The sequence below is a fragment of the Scyliorhinus canicula genome, chromosome 1, assembly GCF_902713615.1.
Source record: "Scyliorhinus canicula chromosome 1, sScyCan1.1, whole genome shotgun sequence".
NCBI classification, from domain to species: domain Eukaryota; kingdom Metazoa; phylum Chordata; class Chondrichthyes; order Carcharhiniformes; family Scyliorhinidae; genus Scyliorhinus; species Scyliorhinus canicula.
Genome location: NC_052146.1, coordinates 297,815,673 through 297,833,358, shown reverse-complemented (window position 1 = coordinate 297,833,358; position 17,686 = coordinate 297,815,673). Strand labels below are relative to the sequence as shown.

Genomic DNA, 17,686 nt, shown 5'->3' with positions numbered 1-17,686 from the left:
ACACAGTAGATTCAATTCTATGAAATGGAATGTGATAATGGTGAACAAATCATCATTGTGGTCGAGACCATTCCTCCCTGCCACTTGTAAATGTCCAATGGTTGCTGGCCTGTGGGAGAAGGCACGTGAAAATTCAACCTTGCCTTTTGCTCAAGAAATTGCACATGCATCATCTGCAAACCTCTTTGGGGTTTCAATCTTACCACCACTCCTATGGGTCCTTTGCTCTTTATACGTAATCTCCGGTTAGCATATCCTGACGTGCGCAGTGAGATGAGGGACATGTTAAGTTCAATTACCAAGAATATTTAGTAATATCAACAGCAATATGAAGGCCCTCATTTCATTTATGGTTCTTTTTGAGTTATGCTTCCAATTACTTTGATTAAAACAATGTCAGGAGTCAACAATTTGACATCAAGCTGTGGCACACCCATGCCTTGCAATGCTGACTAAATTGGCACAATTGTCTCATCAAGCATGGGTTGGCGAGCTAATTAGGCTTCCCCTTGTGGCAGGCGAGACACACCTGATGCAGTCAACTTGATCATTAGAGGGCACCCCAGCTCACATGGGCTGCGGACTAAACAAGCATTCCAACCTGAACACCCATGTGCTAATTGCAGGCCTGGTCTCCATAACCAGTGGCCTTGAACCTCCCAGCATCTCGTGCTCTCTGGCTTCATTGTGCTGCCCGAGTGTAGGGGTTCATTCTGACTGCACCTGTCCTCTTCAGATGTGAGGGTCTTCAGTTCTCATGAGGTTGGGAACCTCCCCTTGTCAGAGGCCCTCACTCTGCCGATGCAGTCTGGCATCTCATGGGACCCCACCCATGGACCGCACAGTTGTCCCCCTGTGCTAACCTCGTGGATTCATCTTCTCACACCTACTTTCCAGCTGCCACTCTGGAAGTGCAATCCCTCAGCAGTGATGTCACTACAAGCCCAGCAAGGAGGACATGGGAAGAGGTGCCTCCAAACCAGCCACCAGGCCCCTTGAAACCTAGAGGCTCACAGCCATTAAGGGCCGCTAAGACCTGTGAGCGACCCTGCAACGTGAGCAGCCAAAACTGAACCACACCAGGCCACCCCTCCCCCCCAGCCATCTCCTGCCCCAGTAGCACGTATCTGGACCTCCCTCATCCTCTGGTGCCCCCTCTGCAATAGGCAGCCTGGAGGGTGATAGCGATCTGAGCGCTGATCTCCGACGTTCCCTCTGGAGGTGAGGTTACCAGGCCTGAAACTTGCCGTATTTTCCGCCCGCGTCACATTTCTCGCTGATGACTGGAGCGGGCTGCAAATCGGCGGCTAACATTTGTTGAATGAACGTGTAATGCCAAAATGATATATTTTACTCTGTAAAGATAAGGAATGTTTACTTTACTGAACTGCCATTGGTTTATAGAACCGTTATTAAAATAAGAGTTTGCAAATCTATTCAATGTGCTTTATCTCTAATTGCAAGTTTACAGTGAGTTAACACAGTGCTTCCAAAACCGCGAGCTATGTAGGTTGTTAAAGACAGCCTGAAAACCGGCCCAGTGGATTTACACGGCTTCCCTCTCAGAATAAGTCACAGATAATTTCCAGTGACTAAAACACAACCAGTTCTGACAAACATTGATGGTCAGATGCAGGGCTGGTTCTGCTTCCGAAATCTTTTCATCAACTTTGCTGAATAACATCCAGTCATTTTGAAGTCTTTGAGTAATATGTTTACCACAAGCCCTTTATCCCGGGGACATTGAGCAATTGAGACAAAGCATGTCGTTGTCTTCATCGTGACGAGGGAGTCAAGGGTTGTGGGGGTATGGCAGACAGGAAATAAGTGGAGTTGAAGTCACAACCGGATTAGCCATGATCTTACCGAATGGAGGAGCAGGTTCAAGGGGCTGAATGGCCTACTCCTGCTCCTAAGTCCCAAAATTCCTACGTTGCTCTGAACTCTCCTGCTTACTGCTTCTCAAATTGTCACACTTCTCATTTGGTCCCCTATCATGGAACGTCTTCTAGCTTTCGATTTCTGATCTGATTTACCCACGCTGTGTCCATGTACGATATTCCTCCATTATACACTGTTCCTTTGGGATTGTCCGCCTCTATGGTACAAACAGCTGGAGCTTGCCATCAAGCGTGGCTGTGATGAGCTGTAAGAAGAGAAAGAGAATGCACATGGCACGTTATGAACCGAATCAAGCACTGGCACTCCTTGCAACATTGGGGTCCACCTTGAACTCATACTTATACATTGACATATGACTTCAATGCCATTTGCTCGCTGCCCTAATCAAAGTGCAAAACCTGTTCATTTTGAATCCATTTAAAGTTATTTATTTATTTTTATTTGTTCATGGGTGTCGCAGGCTGTTTCCCATCCCTAATTGCCCTTGAGGGGGAGTTAAGAGTCAAACACGTTGCCGTGGACATGGAGTCACATGTAGGCCAGACCAGGTAAAGACAGCAGATTTCCATCCCTAAAAGACATTGGTAAACCAGATGGGGTTTTGTTTTACGACAATCGACATTGGTTTCATGCTCATTATTCGACTTTTAATTCCAGATTTTTGTTGAATTCAAATTTCACCATCTGCAGTGGCGGGATTTGAACCTGGGTCCCCAGAGCTTTACTGTGGGTCTCTGGTTTCCTAGTCCGGTGACAACACCGCTATGCCACCATCTCTCCAAGTGTTAAATATTCATAATCTTACAAAGAGCTGATGTGAAACGGTTCAAAAATGCTTCCAGATTTATTTAAAACATTTTTCACGTTTTTTATTAAAACGTTAAAAGCGTTTTTTCACAACTCAAAGCCAATTTTTTTGTGAAGGGTGACGTCAAAGGGTCCTTTGAAGGGATGAAACTGTAATGTCCATTAAAGAACATTACTTTGGTTCAAACCAGGCATGTTAATGTTACGTAGCTAAAACAGTGGAGTAGTACACATTTCCTAAAGACAAACCATCTAACTACTGGGATTTTAAAAATGAATCATGCAAAAAATTACAAAAGGATAACACGGAATTAGGACTGCCGCTTTGCTCCCCGTCTGCTTAAACTGACAGTTACTGTTGAGGAATCTTTTTAAAATTCCCTGAACATTTGAAGTCTCTCGCAAAGGGATGAGTGCCAATTTGAGTTCAAGCCCCAAACTGACCTAAATTGAACCATTACTCATAATTCAAAAGGACCTCAAAACTGGCATGTTGAATGAGTCTGGATCCTTTGTCAATGTAGGAAGCCACTGTATGGCCTGTTACTACTGTGCTGAAGAAATACATAAAGGTCAGGAAAGCCATTTATTCCCCCTTCGATGACCCATCCAAAAAGCCCCCTGAATCTTTCGTCAACCGTTCCTTAAATGATTCCAGGATTTTCAACCCAACTGTGCCACCCTCGATCAATATATATAAACACGTTTTTTTAGGAATAAACGTTCTAGCTGATAGAATGTGAGAAAGTCAGCAGAGAGCAAGAAGCTGGGGTTTAATTAGAATTGGATTGGTTCGGCCCTGATAATGCACAATCCAAGCAGGCAAACGTTGTTCCCTTGCTGCCCCATGAGGTCCTTCCTTAGTGGCACAGTGTTGTACATGCGGCTTCTGCCTCTGTGCAATGGGGAGGTGTAGGTGTACCTGCTGGCTGCAGGGTTTCAGTATGAAGGAATTATGTGATCCTATACACTCAAGCAATGCGACAACTTCAGCCTTACAATCAGCACAGTGGTTAGCACTGTTGCTTGACAGCGCCAGGGTCCCAGGTTCCATTCCCGGCTTGGGTCACTGTCTGTGCGGAGTCTGCACGTTCTCCCCATGTCTGTGTGGGTTTCCTCCGGGTGCTCCGGTTTCCTCCCACAAATCCCGAAAGACGTGCTGTTAGGTAATTTGGACATTCTGAATTCTCCCTCTGTGACCCGAACAGGCGCCGGAATGTGGCGGCTAGGGGAATTTTCAAAGTAACTTCATTGCAGTGTTAATGTAAGCCTACATTTGACAATAAAGATTATTATGAGGAATCATAGAATTATAGAATTTACAGTGCAGAAGGTGGCCATTTGGCCCATCGAGTCTGCACCGGCCCTTGGAAAGAGCACCCTACTCAAGCTCACGCCTCCAACCTATCTCCATATCCGAGCAACCTGACCTAACCTTTTGGACACAAAGGGGCAATTTATCATAGATCATAGAATTTACAGTGCAGAAGGAGGCCATTCAGCCCATCGAGTCTGCACCGGCTCTTGGAAAGAGCACCCTACCCAAGGTCAACACCTCCACCCTATCCCCATAACCCAGTAACCCCACCCAACACTAAGGGCAATTATGGACACTAAGGGCAATTTATCATGGCCAATCCACCTAACCTGCACATCTTTGGACTGTGGGAGGAAACCGGAGCACCCGAGGAAACCCATGCACACACGGGGAGGATGTGCAGACTCCGCACAGACAGTGACCCAAGCCGGAATTGAACCTGGGATCCTGGAGCTGTGAAGCGATTGTGCTATCCACAATGGCCAATCCACCTAACCAACACATCTTTGGACTGTGGGAGAAACCCACGGCAGACACGGGGAGAAAGTGCAAACGCCACACAGTCACCCGAGGCCGAATTGAACCCGGGACCCTGGAGCTGTGAGGCACCAGTGCTAACCACTGTGCCCTCGTGCCACCCCTCACTGAAATGAACGAATGGCTTGCAGCTCAGGGATCTGAGGTGTTTAAACACAGCTCAGTGGTTTTCTCTTTCCAGGAATGGACACGCTGTGCTTCTGCTGCCTGAGCCAGCAGGTATATGCCCAGGTGAGTGTTTCAAAGGTAATTTTTTTCACTGTCTGTTTGGACTGCTCTCGAGCTTCCAGACAGGGATTATTTTCTAGGGGTCTGTGGGTGGGGGAGTCCCTTTATTTCGGGGGTCCCTTTAGTTAGGTGGTCTCCGGTGGGGATCCCGTTAGTTAGGGGGTCTGTGGAGCAGTCCCTTTAGCAGGGCATCTCTATAGAGGGGTCCCTTCAGTTAGAGGGCCCCTTGGGGGTCCTTCAGAAAGGGCGTCCCCGTGAGGTTGTCTCCATCTCAGGAGATCTCCATGGGGGCGGGGGTCTCCCATTTTAGGGGATCTCTGGGGGAGGATCTGGTGGGGGTGGGGTGGACGAGAAAGCTGAGGTGACGTACCAGCTTGCTCCAGGAAAGCCCAAAATTTCAGCCCATGACCAGAAGCTGTCGGCAGTGGATACATTCATTTATCAGGGCAGCACACATTCTTGAGCTGTCTATATTGATAATAAGATAGATGCAAGAATTGCTGAAGCAAGTGTAACCTTTGGCAGACTTTTGAACATCAATCTGGGAATGAATATCAGTAAGTCTGCCGATCAAATACAGTCTACAGAGCAATAGTCCTGCCCACTCTGTTCTACACTGTGAGACTCGGACTGTGTACCAGCGTCACGCCAAATAGCTCAGCCACTTTCACCTGAGCCGCCTTTGGAAGCTTCTAACCATCAGCTGGCAGAAAGAAATACCAGCCACTGAGGTGCTGGCTCCAGCTGGCATGCCAGGCATCCACACCATCACTGAGACAGTCACAACTGACTGGGCTGGTCATGAAACCAGAATGCCTGACACTCACTGAAGCAAATCTTGTGTGGAGAGGCTGAGTCTGTGGTGCACTTCCAAGGCTGACAAAGGAAGTGCGACAAGAAGACTCTGAAGGTTTTACCTCGGAGGTTTGATCATGAATTTTCATGAATCTTGCACATCCCAAATGGAAAAACAGTGTGGCGTCTTTTAAAAGCAAGCGCATATCAGAGACAGAACAAAATGCAAGGAGAGGAAATCCTGAGGCAGCAACTCATGCAAAATTCAATAGTCTGCGGTCTCCTGTCCTATTTATAGCAGAGCTTTCTGGGCCCAGATTGGCCTTAACTCTCACTTACATACTCACCGGAACCCGACCAAACATCACAGATGAAGAACACGGTAATGAAATGAAATGAAATGAAAATCACTTATTGTCACAAGTAGGCTTCAAATGAAATTACTGTGAAAAGCCCCTAGTCGCCACATTCCGGCGCCTGTTCAGGGGAGGCTGGTACAGGAATTGAACCGTGCTGCTGGCTTGCCTTGGTCTGCTTTCAAAGCCAGCGACTGTAGGCCCAGTGAGCTAACCAGCCCCTCCTTCCTGAAGGAGGAACAAGAGGAGAGGGTGTTGTCCCAATGTCCAATATTTAGCCCTCAATCAACATGACAAGATTATTTGGTCATTATCATGTTGCTGTTTGTGGGAGCTTTTCTGCGAAAAAAATTGGGATCACTGCTAATCACATGTTTCCCCCACTCCAGATTAGGGCATCACTCCCTCCTTCTGATCACAATCCTCTGTCACGCCTGATTGCTGACTGGCTCACACCTCCTGATTGGCATCTTGCCACTGGCATTCCCTTCAGTCTGCTGGCCAGCTGCCCAGTTGGCCATCACTCGGGGAGAAAGCAGAGCTCAAAGAGAGTTGTTATAGTTCAACAGGACCTCCACATTCCTGTTTTTTCTGGGCTGTTTAAGCCTGCACCCTTCCTGGAAATATCAACGGTCGTGTTTTCTCAATAAGAAATGCAGCTGCTTTTGTTCCTGCTTTTGGCCGTCGTTTTGCCCACGTTCCACACCTCGGTCACAATAATTAGGAATACTGGAGATCAGCAGACTTCTTAAAGGGAGGTTATCACTTGAGCTGCAACTGAAGATATTTGGATTCCCTGCTATGCAATTAGATTTTGCAGCATTTCGCTCTGGGCTTCATTTGGGTTTACTGCCACGTTTGTCATTTCATGGAAGTCTCCACAAAGAAAGAATGCTTTGCATTTATATAGCACCTTCCACAGCCAGCAGACATCTCAAAGTGCTTTACAGGCAATGACTTCTTGAAGTGTAGTCACTGTTCTACCATGTAGGAAATTCAGCAGCCAATTTGCTTGCAGGAAGCTCCCACAAACAGCAGCATGATAATGACCAATAATCTTTGTGATGCTGATTGAGGAATACATATTGGCAATTTGGGATGACACTTTCCTTGAAATGGTGCCATCGGGTCTACTACACTCACCCCAGCAGGCAGAATGGGGCCTCTCCTTAACACAGGGTGACCAACACAGGGTGAAAGAAATAAGGGACCAGGAGGGTTGTTGTTGAAGAGGGGGGGGTGTTGCTGATGTTGATTGTGGGAGCGTTGAATGGGAATGAGGGGGACGGGGTCAGGTGACTCCCACTGAACAGTGCCAAACTCAAACTACCAACCTGCCTCGCTCGAGGCATGTGCAGAAACAAAGCGTACAAAGATGGAAGAAATCTGGGACAAAACACATCCTGGGAAGGCCGAACACTGGGATGAAAGCCAAGTCGCAGGCCTATCCCACAAAATCCAGGATGGTCAGGCACCCTGTTTTAATGTCTCACCGAATGACAGCACCTCCAGAAGTGCAGCACTCCTTCATATTGCACTGAGGGGTAAGCCTTTATTTTTGAACTCAAGCCCTGGAGTGGGGACTTGAACCCAGAAACGTTGCAACTCAGAGGCGAGAGTGCTGTCCACTGAACCACAGCTGATACATCAAGGGTCCTCATTCCTGGTGCTGCTGATATTTACATTGTAATGGATAAACTGCTGAGGATGAGAATAGTAATTCAGCAGAGCGCTGCAAGGCGAGGGGGGCAACAATCACAGGTGCTTGTGACGCCTGAGGTGTTTTGGCCCACGTCAGTCAATCCCACTGCTCCTGGTTCTCCTCCTCTCAGTTCCTTAGTGGTTGTGGCTGCTTCCCCTTGACAAATATGCAGCTCCACTCTCAAGCTTTATCAGGTGTGAAACCTTCACAGATTCGGTGAAGTGAAAGACTGAGTAAAGTTGGACGAGGTGCGTTTAAATGGTCTTTTACCAATGGCATTAGTTATGTTCAGGTTGACATTGGTTGGAACTTGCGGTCAAGTGTGTGCAAGTAAAACCAGAGAGTCGCCTCCTGCAGCAGGAATTAATGGAATGTCCATGGAGATGGCGCATAATGCTGCGCATCTTCACTCTAAATGGTCACTTGGCAACAATGCATCATCTGTGGGGTCAGGGTAACCAACCATCCTGGGTTTTTCCGGGATGGTCCTGGAATTGGGATTTTTGTCCTGTGTCAAGTCTGTCTGGGACATATTTTGTCTTATCTTTGTATGCTGTGGCTGTGCACGTGGGGGCCTGGGCACATTATTTGTGGTGATTCTGCCGCATGCCATCCGTTTGAATTTCAGGATGCCATACCGCCCCCCCCCCCCCCCCCACCACCCCCACTCCACAAGCCCACAGCAGCACCGCCCACTCTTTCAGTTCTGCCAGTCGACACACACACCCCTGCCCCCCCCCCCCCCCCCCCCCCCCCCCCACCTCGCTTCCCATGTCAAAGTGACCCATAAATCTTCGCTGGAAGTTGGTCACCCTGAATACAATGGCACATTCTGATTTCCTCAAAGCATTAAACAACACAATTCCATAAGGTTCCGTGACAGAATCTTGAGTAAACAGAAAGACTCACGGAAAGAGTCAACTCTTACGTTGAGGAGGGCAGCACGGTGGCGCAGTGGGTTAGCACTGCTGCCTCATGGCGCCAAGGTCCCAGGTTCGATCCCGGCTCTGGGTCACTGTCTGTGTGGAGTTTGCACGTTCTCCCCGTGTTTACGTGGGTTTCGCCCCCACAACCCAAAGATGTGAAGGGTAGGTGGATTGGCCACACTAAATTGCCCCTTAATTGGAAAAAATGAATAGGGCACTCTAAATTTATTTTTTTTAAATTACGTATGAACAATCGAATTAGGAGCAGGAGTAGGCCACTCGGCCCCTCAATCCTGCTCCACCATTCAATGAGATTATGGTTGATCTGATTGTAACCTCAACCCCACATTCCTGCCAACCCGATAACCTTTCACCCCCTTTTTAATCAAGAATCTATCCAGTTCTGCCTCAAAAATATTCAAAGCTTCTGCTTCCACTGCCTATTGAGGAAGAGAGTTCCAGGGACTCATCGCCCTCTGAGAGAAAACCATTTCTCCTCGTCTCTGTCATAAATGAGCGAACCCTTCTTTTTAAACAGTGACTCCTTGTTCTAGATTCCACGTCAAGAGGAAACATCCTCTCCATACCTACCCTGTCAATACCTGTCAGGATATTAAAGGTTTTGATCAAATCACCTCTTACTCTTCTAAACTCCTGCGTGTACAAACCTAACCTCGCCAACATTTCCTTGTAAGACAACCCGCCCACTCCTGGCATTAGTCTAGTGAACCTTCTCTGTACTGCTCCTAATGAATGCACTTACATTTTTCCTTAAATAAGGAGACCAATGCAGTACACAGTTACACAGTGATGCACAATCACTGGACAGGAAACGTAGGTGAAGTCCGAAACGAAAGGCTTTAATTAGTAAGAAGTGCGCCCGGCAGCAGATGTACAGGAAATGGCCTGGCTGCAGGGGGACATGGGTTCTTATACCCCTCCTCGTAGGCGGAGCTATCTTCCTCTTAGCCAATAGGAATATGGAGAGCACGATACTTGGGCCAATGGGCAGCGAGCCCTCTGCACCAATGGAAGCTCACACTCCCAGGTACCGTAATACCCCTAGTCATACTACCACACACAGTACCCCCCCCCCCCCCCCCCCCCCCCCCGCCCCATCCTCTCAATCTCTTCAGTATATGATTGAAAATAAAGCAGTTGTATGTCAATGTGAACAATCTGCTGCCAGGGAAACACCGACTGAACCTACAGAACTACATCTTACAATAAAAGCTTAAATTCAGCCATCGGTCATACACATTAGTTACATGTGTTTATGAGCATGAAAGAATCCCGAATAGGTAAGTTTAAGTAGTTTATTTCTTACACACAGCGAGAACGCACAGGGGTAAAAAGCACAGCTGGTCCCAGCCGGGATCATATCCGAGGATGCCCGTTCCCTTCTGGGCTGGCTTTTATCTCGGGGTATTAATGAGCCCCACTCCTGGGCCCCTCACCAGGGGAGCTCGCATTCCACGAGCCCCTCGGGAAGATCGATCGGGTCGTCCGCGTGTGTCTTGGGTGGGGTTACAACACTTCAAAGCGTAGTGAATCTATGGAATTCCTTGTCCAGTGAAACAGTTGAGGCTCCTTCATTAAATGTTTATAAGGTAAAGATAGATAGTTTTTTGAAGAATAAAGGGATTAAGGGTTATGGTGTTCGGGCCGGAAAGTGGAGCTGAGTCCACAAAAGATCAGCCATGATCTCATTGAATGGCGGAGCAGGCTCGAGGGGCCAGATGGCCTACTCCTGCTCCTGGTTCTTATGTTCATGAATTTTACTGTGACTTATTCTTAGGTCATAAAAATGCATCAAAGAAAACAGAAAATGCAAGGCATCGTTTCATTTCATTTCCTCAGTGAGGATAAACTCTGAAAAAACATTCAATTAATAGGCCAAGAAATGGCAGAGTTTGCTGCTGAACCTAACTGTAATACTGAGAGGAGTTCCCCATCCCACTCCACCATTCCACCCTAACCCCAAGATACCAAACTGGCACATTTCAGAGTCGGGAGCGTTGCTAGGAAAAGGTTGATTTGGGCAGGGAGGATGAGGGTATGGATGTAGAAGGTCGAGGAGACTTGTGATTTTGTAGTTCGCATCTTACTAATGGCCAAAATTCACGGATGTCTTTGGGCGCAAAGATAGCAGATCCTGTTATCAGGATAGATCCTGCTATCTTAAATCATATTGTACATTTAAAAAAATCACAGCCATGAAAGCTGCATGGAACTTGCCAGTAAAATACATTTACCGACGAGCTCTGGATTGTTCATTACAAACATACAAAGGATAAGACTGGTATAATGTCCAGTTGCTTACTTTTATAATCAGACCCGAGTATAAATGATTTCACCTTTAATACACACCTGAAACCCATTGATGAATTTCTTGGTTGTTAGATGGCTCTGGCTGCAAACCTGTCTCAACTCTTTCCCGTACTGACCACATGGAATGCTGTTTAGACTCACTCGTGGCTAATAGCTGGCGCCCCGCCACAAATACCTGTCTACTCCAGTGATGCAATATGAAATTGCACCCCGTCAATGTTTTTATTGCACTTACGTTGTCTGCGTGAAATGCCCTGTAACAGTGGCCTCTTTGTTGCAGGCGGCTTCTGTCAAGAGCCCAGTTGACACTAATTGTATTGAACCGCTGTCCAAACTGGCTGTGACTCAGACCAAAATCCCCAAAAAATGAAAGCACGGGAGTTTGCAAACATGTCAGAGCAATGGAGAAGCTGATTGCTGCATTCTTAAGGCATCCAGGTCAACTTTGTATTTCCTGAACTGACTTCGCTGCTTGTTTTGTTTCGCACTGGTTATATCAACCATGGTGCCAACTCATAAAACATTTGAAATCACACTGTACAAAGGTTTTCATTAAATGCTCTGAAGAAGATGCTGATTGGACTCGGGGCATTAACTCTGGGCGCGATCTAACGGCCGCATTGCGACCGACTTGTAACGGGACGCGGGCAATAAATTTCGCGAGAGGCTTTTTGTGAGATTTACCCGGTTCCGGGCGCTTTGGGAGATCTAACGGGATCTACGAGACGTCGCGATCCGGATTCCACCCACTGTGGGCGGGTGTGCAACAAAGGCTGGCCTTGCTCGTGATGCGCACACTAAGGAAAGAATAAAAAGAAAGTGGAACCAAAATACCTCAACTTGGCCCTTCACAAACTGATTCCTTCTCATCTTAATTAAACCACGCATCAGCGACCTTTGGAGGAATGCACACCGTCACCTCTGAACGTTCGACCAAAAATAACAAAGCAAAGTATCAGCCAAGAAATGGGAGGGCAAATGTGTGGAAATGACGAGGCAATGGGCGTGTAGACAATGCATTAACATCACCGAAATGACAAAATATATAATCTGAAAGTTACCTTCTTTTTCGAACCCTGAATTGTTCTGGGAAAGTCTTACGCTTTTGGCACAGCCTAGCCCACAGAAGTGCAAATCCACAGAATTTACAGTGCAGAAGGAGGCCACTCGGCCCATCGGGTCTGCATCAGTCCTTACAAAGAGAACCCTACTCAAGTCCAAGTCTCTACCCTATCCCTGTAACCCAGTAACCCCTACTTAAACGTTTTGGACACTAAGGGCAATTTAGCATGGCCAATCCACCAAACCCGCACACCTTTGGACTGTGGGAGGAAACCGGAGCACCCGGAGGAAACCCACGCAGACACGGGGAGAAAGTGCAGACTCCGCACAGACAGTAACCTAAGCTGGGAATCGAACCTGGGACCCTGGAGCTGTGAAGCAACTGTGCTAACCACTATGCTACCGTGTTGCCCCAGGAAGTCAAAACATTTCAGTGCGATCAGCGTGCGATCCTTTTTAATGGTGAGTTTAAGACTGAGAGAGGCTTCATTTCCTGCTACTGCAACCTCATTGTTTGCCATTAATGTAGCTACTGAATGATCAGATGCCCCAAGGATTGGTCACACAAAGGTTAGGTTTTGGTGTTTTTTCCCACACCTGCTATCTTGAAATGCAGTGTGCTGTGACTGGGCCTTGTCAGCTACTGAGTTGTTTCAGCAGCAACATTTAAGCAACCTTAAACTCAGTGGCAAGTGTTGTATTGAAAGTTGTGTCTGTGGGGCACAATGGGTTCAGTCATGGACATGATTCACTTTCCAAACTCAGCTACATCTCCCCTCCAACACTATCTGAATTGGTCTCTATCATTATAGTGCAGCTAGCTGTCCTGGATGTAACCACATTTAAGGTGTCTAGGTATATCATAGGTATATCATTTGCCAATCTGTATGTAGTTTTGTGTTCAGATGGAAGTCTGGGTATGTAACTATTTAGTCTAGTTGTCCAACCTGCTGTCAGTGACCCTATGAGATCGCTGAAAAAAAAGGGATTATCACCAAATAGTGGGGCTGATGTTTCCTTGCCTCAATTGTTAGAGAGCAGGGGCGAAATTCTCCGACCCCCCCCGCCGTGGCCGGAATTCCCCGCCACCCGGGAATTGGCGGGGGCGGGAATCCCACGCCGCGCCGACCGGCGAGCCCCCTGCGGCGATTCTCCGGCCCGCGATGGGCCGAAGTCCCACCGCTGACAGGCCAATCCCGCCACCGTGGTTTCAACCACCTCTGGTGGCGGCGGGATTGGCGGCGGGAGTAGGCCCCGGGGTCCTGGGGGGGGGGCGCGGGGCGATTGGACCCCGGGGGGTGCCCCCACGGCGGCCTGGCCCGCAATCGGGGCCCACCAATCGGCGGGCGGGCCTGTGCTGTGGGGGCACTCTTTTCTTCCGCCGCCGCCACGGCCTCACCATGGCAGAGGCGGAAGAAAATCCCCTACCGCACATTCGCCGGTAGTGACGTCAGTGGCAGCTGACGCAGCGGCGCATGCGCAAACCGGCGAAGACCTTTCGGCCAGCCCCAACGCTGGCTGGCGGGCGTAAAAGGCCGTTGGCGCCGGTTCTGACGCCAGTCGGCATGGCATCAACCACTCTGGCACGGGCCTAGCCCCCAAAAGTGCAAAGAATTCCGCTACGCCGGGACCCCTCGCCCCGCCGGGTAGGGGAGAATCCCGGCCCAGGTGAGGAAGTGTGAACTGGCCACCCTTCATTTAGCTTCCTTGTTTGGTCACAACAAAGGTTTGTCAATTTATTTTACCTGTGGAAGCCCTTTTCAATCCAAATGCAATTTGTACCGCGTACGCAGTGAACAATAAGGAGCTAATCTCGTTTTCTTGAATCAAAACAACAGCAAGTTTATTAGCCGCTAAAGCAACTTCACACACAGGTGTCAGAGGTAAGGGAAGTTGGAGTCTGAATAAAAGTTGAAACTATAAACGGTTAGAAGTCCTTTGCTTGTCTTTGAGGCGCAGGCCCGGAACATTCCGGCTGTTTGCAATGGCGGGGTCTTACAGCTCCGCCGACGGTGCATCCCCGCCATGGTTTTCATGGTGAGGAGGGATGCATTCAACAGGAAGCCTCATTGGCCGTGGTGAGACCAGAAGATCCTGCCACCGGTCAATGGTGGGCCGCCTCCCACTTCTACCTGCTCCAAAGAACCACATAACCTAAGATGACCGTAACATTTAATATCCAGGGGTAGGATTTACCGCCAAAGGGCGGTTATATTGGGCGGTAGGCTATGGGGCTCTGTCTCCACGCCGGCGTGAAAAGCGCGCCAACCACTCCGGCGTCAATGGTCCCTGGTAATGGGGAATGCTCCTCTTCCCAGGGGGCTAGGTTGGCATCGGAGTGGTCCCCGCAGCTCCAGCCGGTGCAGAACGGCCCATGTGCGTTCGCGCATGCACGGAACGACTGGCATATTTCCGCGCATGCGCGCTACAACCAGCTTATTTACGCTCATGCGCAGGGGTTCACTTCTCCGCGCTGATCCCCGGGCAATATGGCGCAGCCCTACAGGGGCCTGGCGCAGAGTGAAATAGGCCCCCATGAAAACAGCCCGCCCACCAATCAGTAGGCCCCGATCGCGGACAAGGCCACCGTGGGTGCCCCCCCCCCCCCCCCCGGGGTCGGATCCCCCCGACCCCCCTCCAGGACGGCCCCTGCAGACTCACCTTCCAGGTCCCGCTGTGTGGGACCTGAGTAACCCACATCAGTGGGACTCGGCCGAACTCGGCGGCCACTCGGCCCCTCGGGACCTGGAGAATCGCTGGGTGGGGGGGCCGCTTCAACGGCTCCTGACCGGCACGGCAGGAATCCCGAGGGCACCCGCGAATCGCCGCTGGAGAATGGGGAAGCCAGTATCGGTGCGGGATTTTCCGACCCGGCGCGGGTCGGAGAATCCCGGCTGTGATTCTTTGGACCAGGTAGATGTGGGAGGTGCTGCAATTCCTACAAGGAGCGGGATTTTCCGTTCCTTCCCGCTTGTGGGATTTCTGTCCCGCTGCAGTGAATGGAGATTTTGACTCAGCGCCAAATGCTCCATTCTCGCTGGCAGCGGTAGCGAGGCAGACTCGCAACGGAGAATCCCGGCCAAGATTCCAGGTCATTGGTGGGTCTTGGGTACGCTGAATTCTTGAACCGGGTGCTGTGCTTACACCCAGGAGGAACAGAGAGAGAGAGGGAGATATCTCTTCAGGGAGGGTGAGTTATGTGGAGGATGCAGAGATGCTTCAGTGGGATTTGGACAGGTTGGGCACATGCATGGCAGATGCAGTATAATGTGGATAAAAGTGAGGTTATCCGCTTCGGTAGCAAAAATAGGAAGGCAGATTATTATTGGGGTGTAAATTGAGAGAGGTGGATAGTCAGCGAGACCTTGGTGTACCCGTGCATCAGTCACTGAAAGTAAGCGCGCAGGTACAGGAGGCAGGTATGTTGGCCTTCATAGCGAGAGCATTTGAGTATAGGAATAGAGATGTTTTACTGCAATTGCATAGGGCACTGGTGAGACCACACCTGGAGTATATTGTGTGCAGTTTTGGTGTTCTTATCTGAGGAAGGATGTTCTTGCCATAGAGGGAGTGCAGCGAAGGTTTACCAGGCTGATTCCTGGGATGGCGGGTCTGTCATATGAGGAGAGACTAAATCGGTTAGGATTATATTCATTGGAGTTTAGAAGAGTGAGAGGGGCTCTCAGAGGGGTTTACAAGTTCTAACAGGATTAGGCAGGGTAGATTCAGAAAGAATGTCCCCGACGGTGGGGGAGTCAAGAACTAGGGGGTCATAGTTTGAGGATAAGGGGTAAACCTTTTAGGGCTGAGGTGAGGAGGAATTTCTTCACACAGAGAGTGGTGAATCTGTGATATTCACTACCACAGAAAGTAGTTGAGGCCAAAATGTTGTGTAGTTTGAAGAAGGAAGTAGATATAGTTCTTGGGGATAAAGGATCAAGGGATATTGGGGGAAGGCGGGATCAGGGTATTGAACTTGATGATCAGCCACGATCATAATGAATGGTGGAGCCGGCTCGAAGGGCTGAATGGCCTCCTCCTGATCTAATATCTATATTTCTACGTTTCAGCCTGTTTCTTTCCAGAAGTCTTTTTCCTAAATCGCTCTGATGGTGTCTTTTTGCTTTTTAATACCCAGCTCTGAAAGCCCTGCTTAAGGTCTATATTCCAAAGGAATTGCGTTACCGTGTCTGCTGGAGTCATTGTTGTAGAACAAGTGATTACATTTGTTGATGTTTCATGTTAGGAACCTTTAGACATGTTTTAAGAGAGTGAAACACACAGGAGACAGGTTTCTTTCACCCTGTACAGGAGTTTGAGTGCCTGCTGGCTACCAGTTCCCCATTGTTTTAATAGGATTCTGGTTATTTAATGTCCAGCACTTTTAATTTTCAATATCTTCCATAGTGTTAGATTTGATGTTTGTAGATTACCAGGAGTCTCTCTCTCTCGTTCCACACTTCCTTGGTGGAGTCTTATTTGCATTTTCCACCTCCATCTTGGAAGGCAAGTTTTAAAGCAATTTGTTCTCATTGAAATTCCATGATTTGATGATACAATAAAGACTGATCCTCTATGTCAATTGAGGTGCAATTGAAGCTCAGAAAGAGAGAGAGAGAGGTAAAGCAGAATTTCCAAACATTTACTATTTTCCCAGGCTCTTTCCCACACCCAAACAATATTCACCTTCGCTGAGAATGGTGACTCTCAGTGGCCCATTGTCTACACACACAAACAAATACACAGGGCTTAATTCAATGGCTGCGCTGATGACGCCATCAACTGGCTGGAAATTTGGGGACCACTCTGCTGTGGTTATTTTTGGAAGCCCGGTACATCCACCGAGCAGTTAGAGAGGGAGTTCCGAGATTTTGACTTAGCGACAGTGAAGGAACGGCGATATATTTCCAAATCAGGATGGTGTGTGGTTTGGAGGGGAACTTCCAGCTGGTGGTGTTCCCATGTGTCTGCTGGTTGGAGTTGGCTGAGGAGGTACAGGACCAGCTAGGGAATAGGTTTTGGAGTGTGTGAGAGGTCCTTGGGGTGTGTTGGCGTGCTGGGCTAGGCCAGGTTCCGGTGCTGTGGTTGGTGTTCTGTTGCTCCCTGGACGTTGGGATGTCTCTTCTCGATGACACTTATTAGGGACATCCTGAGAGGACACTTCTGTGCACAGCGGCCTGAGGTTGAGCCGAGTTCTGTACTTTATTTGATATTCTGAGGCCCCACCTTACAGACGGGATGCTTTTTTGTTAGATTGAGCAGTTTTTGTCTTCTCTTTCTCATCAGTAATGGGGAGCGTGCTCCGGGAGATTAGGGATCCATGGTCAGGTCCTGACCCTTTGTTATCCTGTGATCCACTCCTGGTAGATCTCTGTCTCTTTTGTTGGGAGGCATTGATGGCACTTATCGTAATCCGAATATATAGCTGCTGATCCTCTCTGTATAATTGGTCGGAATGATGTTGGTTCAGTTCTGGCCTGAGACTGGGGTGATGTTGCGTTTTATGATCTACATGTAAGACCCTTTTAGAACTGGGACTCTTGCGAGTTTTCTTGTTTTTTATGGGTGGGTATAAAGGGCGGGATTCTCCGACCCGAATCCCCGGTGGGGGGGGGGGGGGGGGGGGGGGGGGGGGGGGGGGGGGGGGGGGGCACCGCCGGCTGCCGTACTTTCCGGTGCCGTTTTTCGGGCAGGGGCGGGATTCCTGCCATGCCGGTCGGGG

General features: G+C 48.9%; 1 protein-coding gene across 5 annotated transcripts in view; it reads right to left on the bottom strand.

Annotated features, from left to right (window-relative positions):
• Positions 1–1,383: 1,383 nt before the first annotated feature.
• The window catches only part of wdr27 (WD repeat domain 27), a 599,569-nt gene continuing 583,266 nt past the window's right edge, over positions 1,384–17,686 (bottom strand). For all 5 annotated transcript variants that reach the window (XM_038815943.1, XM_038815902.1, XM_038815935.1 and 2 more), the window contains one exon: positions 1,384–2,146. In XM_038815943.1, coding sequence (XP_038671871.1) covers positions 2,099–2,146 — 48 coding nt within the window. In that variant the 3' untranslated portion in view covers positions 1,384–2,098. The remainder of the gene's footprint in view (positions 2,147–17,686) is intronic.